At 40.9% G+C, this 19,832-nt stretch overlaps 1 protein-coding gene across 1 annotated transcript in view; it reads right to left on the reverse strand.

Annotated features, from left to right (window-relative positions):
- Positions 1-1,581: 1,581 nt before the first annotated feature.
- The window catches only part of DOK7 (docking protein 7), a 108,049-nt gene continuing 89,798 nt past the window's right edge, over positions 1,582-19,832 (reverse strand). Inside the window, exons 9-12 of the mRNA XM_073343207.1 lie at positions 19,382-19,447; positions 18,249-18,320; positions 14,220-14,372; positions 1,582-1,718 (exon numbers count right to left, since the gene is read on the reverse strand). Coding sequence (XP_073199308.1) covers positions 1,582-1,718; positions 14,220-14,372; positions 18,249-18,320; positions 19,382-19,447 — 428 coding nt within the window. The remainder of the gene's footprint in view (positions 1,719-14,219; positions 14,373-18,248; positions 18,321-19,381; positions 19,448-19,832) is intronic.

Below are 19,832 nucleotides of genomic sequence, written 5' to 3' on the forward strand. Positions count from 1 at the left end.
TGTTGCCTTCAAATAGACACAAGGGATTGAAATCAGTGAGTAAAATTCATTTCAGTCCAAAAATTTCACTCATTGATGTTAGTTACTGCATGGATCTACAAGCAGAACTGGTTCCTAAGATTCTGATTTAAAATGATATTGTCAAAGTATTTTTCAGTAGAGTATTTTTTTAATTAACTTGCTTCTGCTAATCCTTGGAAATTCAAAACTGATATGTTACTCCTTGCCAACATTTTGTTTTCTCTAGAGTACAAACACTCTGGTTTGTTAGTCTAGGTTCTCTGGCATAGACTTAAATACAAATAATAGCATTTTGTCTCTGGACAAAAACACAAACCACAAAATATTACGTAGACTTACAAATTGATGCAATAAAGAATAGGCCAAGTTTCTGAAGCATACAGTGTCAATTTAACTATGCTAAAGCAAGACATCTCAGAAATCTAGCTAAAACTGTATTTCTATAGTACATCCCATTGTGCCTATGCATTGTAGGGTGTCAAAAGACAGTGTGATCTTACATAGCATTGGTTCTGCAATATTTAGGCATAGCATGGAATGAGTAAGTGGCAGTTTTAGTTTTAACTCTAATGGACTGATTTTGATCCTGGCTTCCATTTTTGAGGCACAGTTTTGGAGATACAAATGCAGGCCCAGATTTTCAAAAGTGACTATTAATTTGGGGTACCTTGATTTTGGACAGCTCAGCTTGAAAAAACAGGAACCAGTTCAAGGTGTTGACCACCCAAAACTTTAGTCAAAGTCAGTGGGAGGTTCAGGTACTCAATGCCTCCGAAAATAAAGCTCAAGCCTTCTGAAGTTGGGTACCCAAAAACCAAAGCACCTAAAAATAGTGGATTTTGGAAATGTTGGCCTCAATTCTCTGATTTGCAGGCACAACTAGACAGTCATGAATATGGCCCAACACTGCAAACACTTACACATATGCATAACTTGATGCACAGGAGTAGACCATTAACTTCAATAGGACTACACACCTATATAAAGTTAAGCATGTGCATAAGTGAGCCTGTATTTGGACAAAATTATGCCAGTAGAAAAAGGTTTTACATTCTGAATTTTCTTTCTTTGGAATTTAAGTAAGATCCTTAACAATATCTGAATATGTTTTTTGTGTTTTTTATGTACTCACGTGTATGTATACAAATATGTCTATTTGCACAGATCAATACTGTATGAATACACACCCACCCACAAACATACATCCTTATTTGCACACATTCAAAGTTCTTTAAATACAATGCCTCTGATCAGTAATCATTAGGCTATGGCACCACATTCTTCCAGGATTATTGAGTTACAGAAAAAGAAAACAGTAACTTACATATACTGTATATGGAAAAAAAAGAGGAACGTCTGGACATTACACTCAAAAGCTTAAAACACACACCATGCTACCAGTTTTCCAATTAGGAATAAGAATATTGGAATGAGTCTGGTATAAATATGATAAACAAGGGCAGCTTTTGTAAGAGGATATTTTAAATAATAAATATGTGGATCGTTTGAAATTTAAATTAGTACCAAGTTAGTGAGCAAAAAGTTCTTCCCCCAAACAGATCACTCCTGGGACCCTTTCCTCTTGTGTTTAAGTTCCTGCAGGCGTTCCTCACGGCCCTGAGCGTGCTGAGTTCCCACTTTGTGGGCTGTCTCTGTGGCCGCTAGGTCAATCTGTGCATATTTGGTTGAGCCGCCCCCTGAAAAAAAACACAAATACAACTGTATATACAAATATAACTGTACTATCATGCATTTCTGGGAAAGGCTGATCGAGAGGTTAACTCACTAGCCTGGGCTGTGAAAGGCCTGGGTTCAATCCCTGCCTACCACAGACTTCCTCTGTGATGTTGGGTAAGTAAGTTAGAGACGGAGGACTTGTGGCACCTTAGAGACTAACCAATTTATTAGAGCATAAGCTTTCGTGAGCTACAGCTCACTTCCTCAGATGCATATCGTGGAAACTGCAGCAGGCTTTATATATACACAGAGAATATGAAACAATACCTACTCCCACCCCACTGTCCTGCTGGTAATAGCTTATCTAAAGTGATCATCAGGTGGGCCATTTCCAGCACAAATCCAGGTTTTCTCACCCTCCACCCCCCCACACAAATTCACTCTCCTGCTGGTGATAGCCCATCCAAAGTGACAACTCTTTACACAATGTGCATGACAATCAAGTTGGGCTATTTCCTGCACAAATTCATCTGGACCCATGGAAAAGAAGCCCTTGAGGAATTCCACCATGATTTCAACAATTTCCATCCCACCACCAACCTCAGCCTGGTCCAGTCCACAGAAGAGATCCACTTCCTGGACACTACAGTGCTAATAAACAATGGTCACATAAACACCACCCTATACCGGAAACCTACTGACCGCTATTCCTACCTGCATGCCTCCAGCTTTCACCCTGACCACACCACACGATCCATCGTCTACAGCCAAGCTCTGCGATACAACCGCATTTGCTCCAACCCCTCAGACAGAGACAAACACCTACAAGATCTCTGTCAAGCTTTCTTACAACTACAATACCCACCTGCAGAAGTAAAGAAACAGATTGATAGAGCCAGAAGAGTTCCCAGAAGTTACCTACTACAGGACAGGCCTAACAAAGAAAATAACAGAACGCCGCTAGCCGTCACCTTCAGCCCCCAACTAAAACCCCTCCAACGCATTATTAAGGATCTACAACCTATCCTAAAGGATGACCCAACACTCTCACAAATCTTGGGAGACAGGCCAGTCCTTGCCTACAGACAGCCCCGCAACCTGAAGCAAATACTCACCAACAACCACATACCACACAACAGAACCACTAACCCAGGAACTTATCCTTGCAACAAAGCCCGTTGCCAATTGTGCCCACATATCTATTCAGGGGACACCATCACAGGGCCTAATAACATCAGCCACACTATCAGAGGCTCGTTCACCTGCACATCCACCAATGTGATATATGCCATCATGTGCCAGCAATGCCCCTCTGCCATATACATTGGTCAAACTGGACAGTCTCTACGTAAAAGAATAAATGGACACAAATCAGATGTCAAGAATTATAACATTCATAAACCAGTCGGAGAACACTTCAATCTCTCTGGTCACGCAATCACAGACATGAAGGTCGCTATCTTAAAACAAAAAAACTTCAAATCCAGACTCCAGCGAGAAACTGCTGAATTGGAATTCATTTGCAAATTGGATACTATTAATTTAGGCTTAAATAGAGACTGGGAGTGGCTAAGTCATTATGCAAGGTAGCCTGTTTCCTCTTGTTTTTTCCTACCCCCCCCCCCCCGATGTTCTGGTTTAACTTGGATTTAAACTTGAAGAGTGGTCAGTTTGGATGAGCTATTACCAGCAGGAGAGTGAGTTTGTGTGTGTATGGGGGTGGGGGGATGTGAGAAAACCTGGATTTGTGCAGGAAATAGCCCAACTTGATTGTCATGCACATTGTGTAAAGAGTTGTCACTTTGGATGGGCTATCACCAGCAGGAGAGTGAATTTGTGGGGGGGGGGAGGGTGAGAAAACCTGGATTTGTGCTGGAAATGGCCCACCTGATGATCACTTTAGATAAGCTATTACCAGCAGGACAGTGGGGTGGGAGTAGGTATTGTTTCATATTCTCTGTGTATATATAAAGCCTGCTGCAGTTTCCACGATATGCATCTGAGGAAGTGAGCTGTAGCTCACGAAAGCTTATGCTCTAATAAATTGGTTAGTCTCTAAGGTGCCACAAGTCCTCCTTTTCTTTTTGCGAATACAGACTAACACGGCTGTTACTCTGAAACCTAAGTTAGAGACGGATTTTTAAAACGTTTTAGATGCCACTTGACTGAGGGGAGCAATGCCTCACCCCAGGCAGCCGGCCACCTCATGGAATTTTCAATCCTGCGTTGGGTGACTCCACGTAACCTAAGCTCCATGTAGCTGTCCCCTGTGCATGGAGACAGCTAAGCCCCTAAGAAAGGGATTTTTCAGAGCCAACAAGCTGAGTAGGGAGCCGGCTCAGCTAACCAAAATTGAAATGGCAGCGAGAGGAGAGGGGCTGTGACGTTTTGGGGCTTCACCCAGACCAGAAAGGGGTCGTGTCACTGCCTGCCTTGTAACCATGTGCTGTGCAGCTATGACTCAGTTCCCTGACACCAGCAGCCTGTTCACATCACAGTGGCCTCCCCCTGGCTTCCACCAGCCTAGTTGCAGGGCAACACCAACAGCCCTTCCAGTCCCACATCTCCCCAAAACCGTCTCCCCCCGCAGTGTCCAGCCTCTATCCCAGGATACTCACAGAAGTTATTAGGTTTACTGCCTCCAAAGAGACACAGAGCACACACCAGCCTGTTAGTTTAGACTTCACCCTTCAGTTTAAACACACAGCACTGAGATGGTTTTATAATAAAACAAGAATAAGTTTATTATTAACTAACAGATATTTAAGTGATAATATATAAGAATCGAAAACAAACATGGTTACAAACAAAACATGTTTCTGGTGGCTAAAACTTAATTTCAGCCAAGGTGGATTTGATTCAGACAGGTGGATAGAGCCCTCTTTAATGTTTTTAATGAAGTAAATCCTAATGGAAACTGCGTGATCATGGGAGACTTTAACTTCCCAGATATAGACTGGAGGACGAGTGCTAGTAATAATAATATGGCTCAGATTTTCCTCAATGCGATAGCTGATGGATTCCTTCATCAAGTAGTTGCTGAACCGACTTGAGGGAATGCCATTTTAGATTTGATTTTGGCGAGTAGTGAGGACCTCATAGAAGAAATGGTTGTAGGGGACAATCTTGGTTCAAGTGATCATGAGCTAATTCAGTTCAAACTGAATGGAAGGACAAACAAAAATAAATCTGTGACTAGGGTTTTTGATTTCAAATGGGCTGACTTTCAAAAATTAAGGAAATTAGTTAGGGAAGTGGATTGGACTGAAGAATTCATGGATCTAAAGGCAGAGGAGGCCTGGGATTACTTTAAGTCAAAGCTGCAGAAGCTATTGGAAGCCTGAATCCCAAGAAAGGGGAAAAAATTCATAGGCAGGAGTTTTAGACCAAGCTGGATGAGCAAGCATCTCAGAGAGGTGATTAAGAAAAAGCAGAAAGCATACAGGGAGTGGAAGATAGGAGGGATCACCAAGGAAAGCTACCTTATTGAGGTCAGAACACATAGGGATAAAATGAGACAGGCTAAAAGTCAAGTAGAGTTGGACCTTGCAAAGGGAATTAAAACCAATAGTAAAAGGTTCTATAGCCATATAAATAAGAAGAAAACAAAGAAAGAAGAAGTGGGACCGCTAAACACTGAGGATGGAGTGGAGATTAAGGATAATCTAGGCATGGCCCAATATCTAAACAAATACTTTGCCTCAGTCTTTAATAAGGCTAATGAGGATCTTAGGGATAATGGTAGCATGACAAATGGGAATGAGGCTATGGAGGTAGATATTACCACATTTGAGGTAGAAACGAAACTCGAACAGTTTAATGGGACTAAATCGGGGGGCCCAGATAATCTTCATCCAAAAATATTAAAGGAATTGGCACATGAAATTGCAAGCCCATTAGCAAGAATTTCTAATGAATCTGTAAACTCAGGGGTTGTACCGTATGATTGGAGAATTGCTAACACAGTTCCTATTTTTAAGAAAGGGAAAAAAAGTGATCCAGGTAACTACAGGCCTGTTAGTTTGACATCTGTAGTATGCAAGGTCTTGGAAAAAATTTTGAAGGAAAAAGTAGTTAAGTACATTGAGGTCAATGGTAAATGGGACAAAATAGAACATGGTTTTACAAAAGGTAGATCGTGTCAAACCAACCTGATCTCCTTTTTTGGGAAAGTAACAGATTTTTTAGACAAAGGAAACGCAGTGGATCTAATTTACCTAGATTTCAGTAAGGCGTTTGATATGGTGCCACATGGGGAATTGTTAGTTAAATGGGAAAAGATGGGGATCAATATGAACACTGAAAGGTGGATAAGGAATTGGTTAACAGGGAGACTACAGCGGGTCATACTGAAAGGTGAACTGTCAGGCTGGAGGGAGGTTACCAGTGGAGTTCCTCAGGGATCGGTTTTGGGACCAATCTTATTTAATCTTTTTATTACTGACCTTGGCACAAAAAGTGGGAGTGTGCTAATAAAGTTTGCGGATGATACAAAGCTGGGAGGTATTTCCAATTTAGAGAGAGACTGGGATCTCCTACAGGAAGATCTGGATGATCTTGTAAATTGGAGTAATAGTAATAGGATGAAATTTAATAGTGAGAAGTGTAAGGTCATGCATTTAGGGATTAATAACAAGAATTTTAGTTATAAGCTGGGGACGCATCAATTAGAAGTAACGGAGGAGGAGAAGGACCTTGGAGTATTGGTTGATCACAGGATGACTATGAGCCGCCAATGTGATATGGCCGTGAAAAAAGCTGATGCGGTCTTGGGATGCATTAGGCGAGGTATTTCCAGTAGAGATAAGGAGGTTTTAGTACCATTATACAAGGCACTGGTGAGACCTCACCTGGAATACTGTGTGCAGTTCTGGTCTCCCATGTTTAAGAAGGATGAATTCAAACTGGAACAGGTACAGAGAAGGGCTACTAGGATGATCCGAGGAATGGAAAACTTGTCTTGTGAAAGGAGACTCAAGGAGCTTGGCTTGTTTAGCCTACCCAAAAGAAGGTTGAGGGGAGATATGATTGCTCTCTATAAATATATCAGAGGGATAAATACCAGAGGGGGAGAGGAATTATTTAAGTTCAGTACCAATGTGGACACAAGAACAAATGGATATAAACTGGCCACCAGGAAGTTTAGACTTTAAATTAGACAAAGGTTTCTAACCATCAGAGGAGTGAAGTTTTGGAATAGCCTTCCAAGGGAAGCAGTGGGGGCAAAAGACCTATCTAGCTTTAAGATTAAACTCACTAAATTTATGGACGAGATGGTATGATGGGATAATAGGATTTTGGCAATTAATTGATCTTTAAATATTCATGGTAAATAGGCCCAATGGCCTGTGATGGGATGTTAGATGGGGTGGGATCTGAGTTACTACAAAGAACTCTTTCCTGGGTATCCGGTGGTGAATCTTGCCCATATGCTCAAGGTTTAGCTGATCACCATATTTGGGGTCAGGAAGGAATTTTCCTCCAGGGCAGATTGAAAGAGGCCCTGGAGGTTTTTTGCCTTCCTCTGTAGCTTGGGGCACAGGTCACTTGCTGGAGGATTCTCTGCTCCTTGAAGTTTTTAAACCATGATTTGAGGACTTCAATAGCTCAGACATAGGTGAGAGATTTATCAGAGGAGTGGGTGGGTGAGATTCTGTGGCCTGCGTTGTGCAGGAGGTCAGACTAGATGATCATAATGGTCCCTTCTGACCTTAATATCTATGAATCTATGATTTAAATTACTAGTCAGGAAGACTCGATTTAATCATGGATTTCTACATAAAAGTGCATTCTTATTGGTTGTTATAACCTTAATACATATTCTTCACAACTCAGAGATAGATGTAGGTTTCATTTTTAGAAGGTACACACTATACATTTTTAAAGTGATTTATTTTGAAAACTTCTCAGATTGGTTTTACAGCTATATCAAAAAATGAATGATTGTTTAGTTATTTCATTTACCAAAGGTAATTGAAGCAGATATTTATGAAGTCATTGGGAGGTGAACTATCTCCAATTGAACAAATTTATCATTAATATTTGGAGAGTTTTCTTGCCATGCTGTATTAGGAGGAGATCACAACCAGACAGACATTTAAATTGTTTTATTTAACTAAAACAACAACATTATGTATTCTGGATTTTTTTCTTCAACAACAAACATATAATATTTTAACGAAACAAGCATATAAATTTTTGAATTTAGTTAAACATTCAAGTTTTTTAAAATCAGGTTTGTTTTAGTTAAAATTGTTTTTAACTAAAATAGTTAAATGAAATAATTTTAAAAAAAAATTAAATCGACTATGTCAGCCAGGTCAATGTGAGAAACTTAAAATATTGGCTTCTGCAGCTAACTCAGTTGTCTTCACCTTCATTTTCCTGGTGGTTCATAATCTGGAAAAGAAAAACAAGCTTTCCTGCTTTTTCAGGTCCCAAACCATTTCTCAATTTGGAATGAATTAATCCAAAGGAAGAAAATATTCTTCCTACACTGGCAGAAGAAGTTACTGCTGTTAAAAGTGAGATTATCACTTCAACAGTCTCTTAATCCAAGTGCTTCAGTGACTTCCACCAGTTCACTGGTATGACTTTCTTTAAAACATCATCAGCAAACATATTTCTTGAATGGTTCACCCTTAGCTCTGAAGTTTTTTATAGTTGGCATTATGGAGGGGTGATTGCTGGATGTCCATGTCACAGACGACTCCTCCTCTTCAGCAGTTAAGGTTTGACCCTGGTATTGAGAATATTTGCAAAAAATGAACTGGAGATAGTGCTTGTCCCATTCATTTTTTTAAAGCTTTTAACTCTGTCATTGCATATTTCTCTTTTTAAGATCTCTCTCAGTTCCTTCCAAATTTCAACAGCGTCATCAATAAAACAGCGATTTCCCTGCATTTTGTTCAAGGCTACAGAAATATGCTTCAGGGTACTCAGCACTTGTTCAACATTTCTCTTAAGCCCAATGGTGAGAACTTTGGCTGTGACAGTGCCATCTATTTTTTCACGATTTTGTTCACAAACTGTCATCAGATTAGGCCAGTTCTTGATATAGAGCTCAAAACAGTCCACTCCTGAGTTCCATCACACGTCTTGTGGGAGAGTTATCTTGGGTCCTCCCACTTTTTTCAGAGCAGCTGCTGCGAAATGGTTGTTACGGAAGTACTTTGCAATTTCAACAACATTAGCTTTTATTTCTGGAACACTGAAGTCTTTGGCTAGGAGGTGTAGCAAATGAGCACTGCAACCATATGTTATTAGCTTGGGACTGGTCTTAATGACTGAACCATGTTAATGAAGTGTGGGTTCTCAATCATATGGAAAGGACAGTTTGTTGCATAAACAAACCAGGCAATTTTTTCATCAATTACCTCTTTTTGTAATCTGCTGGTTCTTATCACAAACTTATTTATTGTTGTTTCTGGATAATGGAGGCTTTTTCTTCTTTTTGCTACAGGTGATATACTGTGGCTATGTGACATACATGATGTGACTGAACCACTATCATTGGCAGATAACTTTGAAACTATAGAAAATGATGGTGATCTTGAAGGTGGATAGTCTTCAGAATCCTGTATGTTGAGGATGGATTCTCCTAAACAAAATAAGTCAATGCAGTTATTTAATTATTATTACCATACTGCTCATTTAGTATTACTCATTGCATTCATTGATACTCAGTACTGCTTTAAAGGTGAAATTGTAAAAGGAGGAAGATCTGCCTATTTCAGCTATTTATTTTTTATCACAACTGCGTCTAAAATGATAGTACCATAGAGTAACAACTATATTTTTTGCTCAAACATGAGAATTCAAGAATAGTCCAGAAGGAAGACAGGCAGTCCTTAAGAAAGAAATATTAAATAAAGAAGTTTACCAACCTGAAGATCCTACATGTTCAGACATGTTCCTTTCATCATCTTCAACACAGCTTCCTCCTGAGAAGGAACTTCTCATGATGTTGTTTCATTCGTGCAACCAGGCCTTGCATTTCTTTGTTGCACTTTTTGTATTTTGGATGCATGCCTGTCTTACCTACAGGTAGAGGAACTTCATTAAAATATTCCCAAACTGGGTTTCTTTTATGGACTGCTGCCATTATAGGTTTTCCCTTCTAGTGAGAGAATGGTATGGTAGATCTCAAATCAATGAAGGCTACGCTCGGAAAGACCTCAAGACTTCTGGAATATGCTGCTCAAAAAGTTTAACTTTTGTTTCTACTGCCTGTCCCTTCCTTCTCACATTTATCTCCAGACTTCTTCTCCTTGTCCAGATCTATTCTGCCCCAACAATCTTCTACTCACTGAACTTTTTGAAACTTTGCACTTTTAGAGAGAGGTAAGGTACACAAATTTGCAGAGGGACAATAGGGTTGAGGTCTGTTATTTCTCACCTCTATATATTTTATTTATTTATTTATTATTTAAAAACATTTTTGCTGTTAACAAGCATGTTATCCGTGGAAACACAAATCCACAGTTTGAGAACTGCAAAACTAAGCATCTCTGATGGTATCTTCCATACTGAGCATTGAGTCCCATTGGGTAGATAGAAAGATTAACCTAAATAATCTATACAGAAGCTCCTGGAACCCCATAAGATTGGGTCCCTAATCCATGAACTATTGGAACTCATTTACAAATCTTTTCTTAAACATTACATGAATATATGGTCTCATACTATAGAATTAGAATTTATAATCCCTATTCAATGATGAGATATTTTTAATTAAGATACATTATAGCTCAAAGCTATCTTTAGATAGGTTTTTTCCTCAAAAAGCATTTTATAAAAAAAATCCTATTTAAATTTAAAAAATCTGATTTTTTTTAAATCATTGATTTTTATCCACCCTGATTTCATCCAGTGACAATCTTTGTCTATGTAGGTTTCTCACCTATAGTCAGTTTCAGCTGGATCCAAGACGATCCATTTTTCATCAGCTCAAAGGGCACTGCTCCCCCTTTGGCCCCTAGGTGATGGATGCCAAAATGGCATTGTGTTTCTGCTTATATTTTCTAAAATCTATTGTGTCTGTTTCAAGAGCAGAGTGCAGGCTCCATCCCATATCATGAACATTAAGTGGTCTTCCCCTCCCAGCACAAGTTTAGCTTGATGGCTTTGTTTACCTTATATGTAGATATACTTTTCATTGTCCCCTGAGGTATTACGTGGCTCAGTTTACATTGGAGACACAGGAAAAGAGGCAAAACAACATTCCTTTGTCTGGGACAGGCTGGGTTTATGCCCTGTTTGCAAAACACCTTTTAACACTGTATTTCCAGCACACATCTTTTAATTCTTTATGCATCACCCATACATACATCACACAATAATCTTAACGACTAGAGTGTTACCGGTTTGCATACGATACCTTACCTGATACCTTTTAGATATAGATTATGACAACACTGTTGGGGCAATGAGTGTGTCAGGCCTGTTGTGAGTTATGGAATGGTGTGCCCTCTGCCAGTTGGCACAGAGGGGCTCCCTGACTCACGGAGGCTTAGATGGCTAAGTAAGTAGAGAGCAAGAACAGCTCTATAGTCTGGTGGTTAGGGCACTCATCTGGGAGGAACGACACCAGGTTCCAGTCCTTGCTTCAATGAATATTTTATTTATACGAAGCTGAACAGCATCAACAGGAGAGACTGAGAAAGAGCCACTTGTGAATACCCAATAGCCTCGTGGTTAGGTAGGAGACTGTCTTTAAGCCACTGCTCTAAATCAGACAGAGTGGGGATTTGGACCTGGGTCTCCCACATCCCAGGTGAGAGCTCTAGCATTGGGCACAAAGGGGAGTCACCTCACCTTTGTTTACTTCCAAGAATGGGTTGATCTGATTTAGGTACCTAACTTCAGGGGAGGGCTCATAGTTGAGAGTCCCAAGTGGACAGAGACATCTCCCGGAGTTTGGTTCTTAACTAGCTTTCTGGGGTGGAGCTTTAGGTAATGCCCCTCTCCTCAGCATTTCTTCCTGGCTACTTTAGGCTGCTCCCCACTCAGAGTGCTGGCTTCTGTGAATCTCATTCTTAGGCACTGAACTCTCACCATTCATTGTAAATGGAGCCTGGGCACATAACTCAGGGCTGAGATATCCACTGTGTGGCAGGGTAGTTAAATGATGCAAAGCCAGATCCTGAAAGGTATTTAGGTGCCTAGCACCCATTGATTTCAATGGGAGTTAAATACCTTTGAGGATTTGGGCCTAAGTCCTTTTGTAGATCTAGACCTCTGTGCCTCATTCCCCCCACCCCCCAAATGGCAGTATTAGCACCTCACAGTTCTGTTGTGAAGACAACTACATTAATGATTGTGAGGTGCTCAGATACTATACAGTGATAGGGGCCAGATTAGTACCTTAGATAGGCATGGAGAAACAGTGGTAACACTTAAAAGTTATAAACCTGTTTAATCAAAACTAGATTTAAAAAACACATACAGAAAATTGCAATTTCAATACTTGAAGATCTTATAGGGAAAATTTTTGGTCCTGAGTAGAAGGAATTAAATGCAAAATTCTCACTGGAATTTATCTGAATGGGGAATTAATCTTCCATATCTCCATGTATGGTGTTTATGATTTATTCTCAGGTGCCAAAGGGTTAATCCTGTAAGGGGCTGAGTAGCCCAGAGCCATATTAAGGTATATGGTCCTCTGATCTAGCAAACCACTTAAGCACATGTTTACTTTTAAGCATGTGAGTAATCCCACTGGTCAATGGGACTATACATGTGCTTAGAATTAAGCACATACTCAGGTGCTTTGCTGGATATTAGAATTCGTAAAAGTACAGAGAAAGGGAACAAAAATGTTTAGGGGTATGGAAGAACTTCCATATGAGAAGCGATTAAAATGACTGGGTCTGTTAAGCTTAGAAAAGAGACAACTGAGGTTATAAAATCATGAATGGTGTGGAGAAAATAAATAGGGAAGTGTTATTTACCCCTTCACCTAATACAATAACCAGAGGTCGCATAATGAAATATATAGGCAGCAGGTTTAAAACAAATGTAAGCAAGTACTTCTTCACACAACACACAATTAACCTGTGGAACTCATTGTCAGGGGATGCTATGAAGACAAAAAGTATAACTGGGTTCAAAAAAAAGAATGAGGTAAGTTCATGGAGGATAGGTCCATCAACAGCTATTAGCAAAGATGGTCAGAGATGCAGCCCCATGCTCTGGGTGTCCCTAAACATCTGATTGCCAGAAGCTGGGACTGGATAACAGGGGGTGGATCACTCAATAAATTGCCTTGTTCTCTTCATTCCCTCTGAAACACCTGGCACAGGCCACTGCCGGAAGACAGGATACTGTGCTAGATGGACCATTTGTCTGACCTACTGTGGGTATTCTTATGGATCATACCAGAGTATTCAGCATCTTGCAGAACTAAGTCCTATAGGTCCATGCCTCAGGCCCCAGTTCCTGGAGTCATGAAATTATATCAGGTTCTTAACTTTTGTTTATTTAAAAAGGCAAGTCTCTAAACCTCATAGACATGAAGAAAACCTTGAAACTATGAATCAAGTACAGGCAATTAAATGATATCTGCCTGAGTCTGCAGACAACCTGAAACATTTGCTCTGAAAGGGCTGAAGTCCCATTCATCTTAATGGCATCCTAATGCCAAGACCCACTACTCTGGGAGGCCCTACCAACATCGCTGCAGCAGAGGAATCTGTGCCTGGCAGGAGAGGAGTGCAGTGGACCTGAGCTACCTAAATTAGGCCAGGACAGTGCTAGATACCAGAGCAGCCCAGAATCAGGTAGGCACAAAAGCTCAGTAGGGCCTTTTTGGGGCTTGCATCTCTGAGAAGCACCAACACCAGTTTCTAGATGAAAGACTGTGGAGGCCCTGTGTGGCCTGGTTTGGCACGTTGAGGAGGTATGCTGATAGGGTTAACTTTTTTCTGTTTTATGAATTTCATGGATGTGGCCTTTTTTGCCTGCCAGAGACATTTAAATACATAGGTGATGAGCCCCTGCAGCCCTACAGAGCTGCGGGTGCTCAGTGCATCTCAAAATAAGGCTACTTTTATGTAGGTGCCTAAATATGGGCTTAGTTGTTTAACTTTATACACCTACATTTGAAAAATGTGGTTAGGCCCAGATCCACAAAGGTATTTAGCTGCTAATTTCCATTTAAATCAATGGTGGTTAATACCTTTGTGGATCTGGCCTATGTGACTCACTTTCCACATCTGTATAATGGAGAGGATAACCCTGACCTAACCCCCAAAGGGCTTTTGACAATTGCATGCTATATAAGTCCTAAAATATTATATAAAAGGCAAGGACAATCCTGCAAGGGCTGGAGACATAGCAGCCTCCAGAGCCTGAGCTTAGCAGGACAGTCCCTAATAAAATGTTTCTAAATGTTGACAGTTGCGGGCAGACCCCAGCAGAAGCAGCTGGCGGCCATGAGTACAGGACCTCCCTCTGGATGCACACACAGTTTACATTTGTTATCATTTAGTAGTAGTAATAGCCCACTTAAAGGCCCTTACCTCTTATGCCTGTGCTAGGTTCTTGAAGCTCCAGTTCCATGTAGTGGAGCTGTTTCTTCGATGTAGGAGTGACAGGAATATTAACATAGATTGTTGTCTCACTGTGCGGTCGATCAGACACAGGTAGATCTGTTGAATAACCTACTGCCCCTCCTAAAAAAATTAACATAGTACAATTATGACTGAAGTTCATAACTACTAATAATCCATTTAATAAAAGCAAACATTTCCTTCAAAAGTTCTATATGGAAATGCTCAGTAGAAAAAAGACACAAGGGATCTGCACCCTAAAGCATTCATGTACGTAACTGTGGACCTGATCAGGCTGGAGCTGAGGAGAATCTTGAACTGTTCATATATATGTTATGTTGGAAGGTTGGAGAAAACCTCTTTGAAGCTGGTTGGTGTAGCTAACCACTGCACTTCATTTAGAATAAATGTAACAAACAAACAAGCTCCTTCATGGAACCAAACAGCTAGAACAGTAGAAGCCACATCCAAAGCACAGGTACATGACCCACCTGGAGTAGAAGCTGAACTAGGTGGCCCAAGGGGTTCTATAGAGAGTGATACTTTACCACCAATGCAACAGCAGAAAAGCACAGAGAAGGAGCACAGAAGCCCCAGACACAGCCAGAGAAACACTGGTAGCGTAACCCTGAGAAAAAAAGCTAAAGGGAGAGCTTTAGGGTAAACGACTGGCTAAAAGAGCCTTACAACTGTGAGCAAAGAAACTGTCTCCTGTTATGGATTTCTACTGTGTTCAGTAAACTGGACTTATTACATTATTTGTAAATAAACGGAGTGCATCAAAGAAATACCTGACTCCATCACCATTTTCTCCTACTAACAAAACCAAACCACTTGATCCGGAAAATTGGCTAACCACTTGGGTCAAAAAGTGATAACAATATATATGAAGAGAAGAAAACAGCAAAGAAATTCTAGAAAGTGGGGTAGATGGTCAGAGCAACGTGAAAGGAAGATGATTTTGGTAGCAGCTTTCTAAATTAACTGGAGGTGGAAGATGAGGGGGCTAAGGAATAGGAGTTTCACGTAGCCAGGGTGGGAGATATATGTTGGACATGAACAGACCATGAGGAACATTTGAATTCTGAAGATACTGTGGGAGAAGAATTGGCAAGATTTGGCAATTGCCTGGATGTGAGAGGAGAAAGAAAGAAGAATTAGAGATTCTGCAACCAAGACTGCAAGCTATGGAGACAGGAAGAATGGTGTTGTCAACAATCACACAGAAAGGGGGAAGATGGGATGGTTTTCAGGGCGCGGAGGGGGAAAGGCATGAATGATATGATTTACTGAGACTTCTGGGCAGTATTTTGGCATAAACTTTTCTCTTGCTGTTACCATGTTTCTGATCCCTTTGCAGACATTGTGGTGTAATGAAAATTGTGTTGAAATTGTGATTTATCACATTACATTCTCAGACATTTTCCTGGTGCTGCTTGCAGGCAGGGGGTTCTGTAGTGGAGCATATGATCAGAGTCAGTCTTCCAACAGATAGCCTACAGTAAGGAAGGATGAACTGTGCTTCTCTGTTTTAGAGAGCAGCATGCTTTGCTGCTCTCTGTTTTGGGGTTCTTGTATGTTATCATTCTGAATGATAAGAAAGTATATGTTGCAACATTCCAGCAAGAGTACTTTATGTTTTTTTCTAACTTCTCTGTTTGTATGCCATAAAATATAACAGACACCATCCTCAGCGTGTGTCTATACTACAAACATTACAGTGGAACAGCCACAGCTATGCTGCTCTAGTGTAGACACTTACAAAAGTGATGGAAAGGGTTTTTCCATCACTATAGTAAAACCACCCTCCTCAAAGGTGATAGCTAGGTAGAAAGAAGGATTCTTCTTTAAAGTGTAGACATATTTAAGTGAATTTACTACCTTCTGATAGGTTTCAGAGTAGCAGCCGTGTTAGTCTGTATTCGCAAAAGAAAAGGAGTACTTGTGGCACCTTAGAGACTAACCAATTTATTTGAGCATAAGCTTTCGTGAGCTACAGCTCACTTCATTGGATGCATACAGTGGAAAATACAGTGGGGAGATTTATATACATAGAGAACATGAAACAATGGGTGTTACCATACACACTGTAACGAGAGTGATCACTTAAGGTGAACTATTACCAGCAGGAGAGCAGGGGGGAAAAAACCTTTTGTAGTGATAATCAAAGTGGGCTATTTCCAGTAGTTGACAAGAATGCCTGAGGAACAGTGGGGAGGTGGAGGGAGGGGGAAATAAACAAGGGGAAATAGTTTTACTTTGTGTAATGACTGTGACAAAGTTCCTGAGCTGTAGCTCACGAAAGCTCATGCTCAAATAAATTGGTTAGTCTCTAAGGTGCCACAAGTACTCCTTTTCTTTTTGCGAATACAGGCTAACACGGCTGTTACTCTGAAACCTGCTCTACCTTGGTGGGTCTTGGGCTTATTTGTGGATTTGCTCTCCTTGGAGCTTCACGGCAGCCCTCAGCTTGGCCGTTTTTCTGAACCCACAGTCCAGGTTGACTCCTCCTGTGTCTGACCAGGAGTTGGGAGGATTTGGGGGAACCTGGGCCCACCCTCTACTCCAGGTCCCAGCCCAGTATGCCAACATTTTGCCCAGTATGCCAACATTTTAAGTCAGCCATAAAAATGTTGGCATACTGTGGGGCCATGTGGGTACCCATAGCAGTGCCGCTGATTTGAAGGTATACATTGACCCCAAATGTGAAATAGTTATGGGTAAGGACAAAGTCACAAAGCTCAGCCACCAGGTTTACCGTGACATTATCAGGGATACTGTTCCTGACAGCTTGTAGTCCATCTTTGTGTGGAATGTTGGTGTAGAGGGCTTCTGCATCCATAGTGGCCAGGATGGTGTTTTCAGGAAGATCACTGATGGATTGTAGTTTCCTCAGGAAGTCAGTGGTGTCTCGAAGATAGCTGGGAGTGCTGATAGCGTAGGGCCTGAGGAGGGAGTCTACATAGCCAGACAATTCTGCTGTCAGGGTGCCAATGCCTGAGATGATGGGGCGTCCAGGATTTCCAGTTTTATGGATTTTGGGTAGCAGATAGAATACCCCAGGTTGGGGTTCCATGGGTGTGTCTGTGTGGATTTGTTCTTGTGCCAGTCTTTGCTTACAGACAGCCCCCCAACCTGAAGCAAATACTCACCAGCAACCACAAACCACACAACAGAACCACTAACCCAGGAATCTATCCTTGCAACAAAGCCCATTGCCAACTGTGTCTACATATCTATTCAGGGGACACCATTGCAGGGCCTAATCACATCAGCCACACTATCAGAGGCTCGTTCACCTGCACATCTACCAATGTGATATATGCCATCATGTGCCAGCAATACCCCTCTGCCATGTACATTGGCCAAACTGGACAGTCTCTATGTAAAAGAATAAATGGACACAAATCAGATGTCAAGAATTATAACATTCAAAAACCAGTTGGAGAACACTTCAATCTCTTTGGTCATTCCATTACAGACCTAAAAGTTGCAATTCTTCAACAAAGCAACTTCAAAAACAGACTCCAATGAGAGACTGCTGAATTGGAATTAATTTGCAAACTGGATACAATTAACTTCGGCTTGAACAGAGACTGGGAGTGGATGTGTCATTACACAAAGTAAAACTATTTCCCCTTGTTTATTTCCCCGCACCCCACCCCCCACTGTTCCTCAGACATTCTTGTCAACTGCTGGAAATGGCCCACCTTGATTATCACTACAAAAGGTCCCCACCCCCTCACCGCGCCATTCTCCTGCTGGTAATAGCTCATCTTAAGTGATCACTCTCGTTACAGTGTGTATGGTAAAACCCATTGTTTTATGTTCTCTATGTATGTAAATCTCCCCACTGTATTTTCCACTGAATGCATCCGATGAAGTGAGCTGTAGCTCACGAAAGCTTATGCTCAAATAAATTTGTTAGTCTCTAAGGTGCCACAAGTCCTCCTTTTCTTCTACCTTCTGATGTAATTGGTTGCCATTCTGTTTACTCACCAGGTTCTTCAGGGCCAGTAGAAGTTCCAAGTTCTGCAGGTGGTGCCATGAACCCAAAACCACCTTTAGGACCTAGAACATTGAAAAATTTCCAACATATTTGGTCCCACTGTAGCTAGTAAATTGGATGGTGACGATAATGTATACAATTGCTTTCTTTTAGTTTCTAGACACATAATCTAAATAACAATGCTAAAAACCAATTGAAGAGCTAAATACAGGCCAAGTAGAAGACATTCATATTTTCTAATGAGAACAACTGCAAGGAATAAACATTAACACAGTTTTAAAACTTCTCAACTGAGAGCTGTTGGCGTAAATGTGCATTTTACCATAAACTGCAGTAGGAGTAATATCGAGCCTTGAGTGTAGGTTTCAGTGAGGGGTGAGAGGTTGATCTTGGGAGCTCCTGGAAGGCCCTGATTAAAGTTCCATCACCAGAATGGCGGGATGATTTTCCCAACTGGGATGGAGTTCGCCTCTTCCCTGGAAATTGCTTAAGCCATCCCTCCCAGAGATGATTCTGCTTGCTGACAGGAAATTTGTCATCTTTGGAATGGACCACGTTGCACCACATCACAAGTGTTTACAAAACATACCCCAGGGAGAATACCCCCAGCTCCCTCTACAGAATCACACACCATCCCAATCAAAATTATGTAAAAGGAAGGCAACACTATACTATCAATATACTTGCATTAGGTTTTCATCTACAAATATTCCAGCTTAATGTGCTTGTTTGCCCTTGTTTGTCTCCTCCCTCCTTCGTTTTTACAGTGACGTATATTTTAAAAGGCCCTCACCGCCAGTATATAGGATTTATCACAGGCTAAGGTGGAAAATGTTTGTGGGAGCCCCTTGTTAAAATATTGGCAGCATTTCACTGACATGAATAGGATTAGTGCCTGTGCTTTGGCACACATCCCACCTGTCACTCCCTTTTCTAAACTTATCCCATCTGTCAATGCCATTTCTAACAAAATATTAATTCATCTACAAATTGAATGGAAAAATAAGCCATAAGACAGAGGAAAATATCACTATTAAACATCACTTTTTAAAATATTTTATTTTATGGGAAAAGTTACACACTTTTATGTACACACCACACCCCTTTAACTCACTATACTTACCAGCTTGCAGAGTGTGCCCTTTGGGTATTTTCAGAGATCCAGAAGCTGCCATGACAGAAGAAGCACCTGTTTTTAAAGAGAAATCTGCACATTAATACAAACTATCCTTCGTTAGGATTAGCTGTCTGTTGTGCCCACGCATTCACAGTCAATGTTTCCAAATAAATTACCCTGGAAAAAGAAATCATTGGTAAGAAACAAAAGATTGCTTTTGTCATTGGAGGTCTTTGTTCCCATAGCTCCCTTTTTCAGTTCATTGAAATCCTCATCTTGTAATTGTTGTTACATAAATTAATTCTTCTGTGTTGTTTCTTTGGAACAAAGAATCCCCCCAAAAAGTTTCCACTGGCCAGAAGCTGCCATCCCTACTCACCCAATCAATGGGCCTATTCACAGAGTAAGGTACTACTACCTAGTGTGGGTAAGAGGGACAGAATCACCCCCAAAGTTT

This window comes from Lepidochelys kempii, chromosome 4 (assembly GCF_965140285.1).
Source record: "Lepidochelys kempii isolate rLepKem1 chromosome 4, rLepKem1.hap1, whole genome shotgun sequence".
NCBI classification, from domain to species: domain Eukaryota; kingdom Metazoa; phylum Chordata; order Testudines; family Cheloniidae; genus Lepidochelys; species Lepidochelys kempii.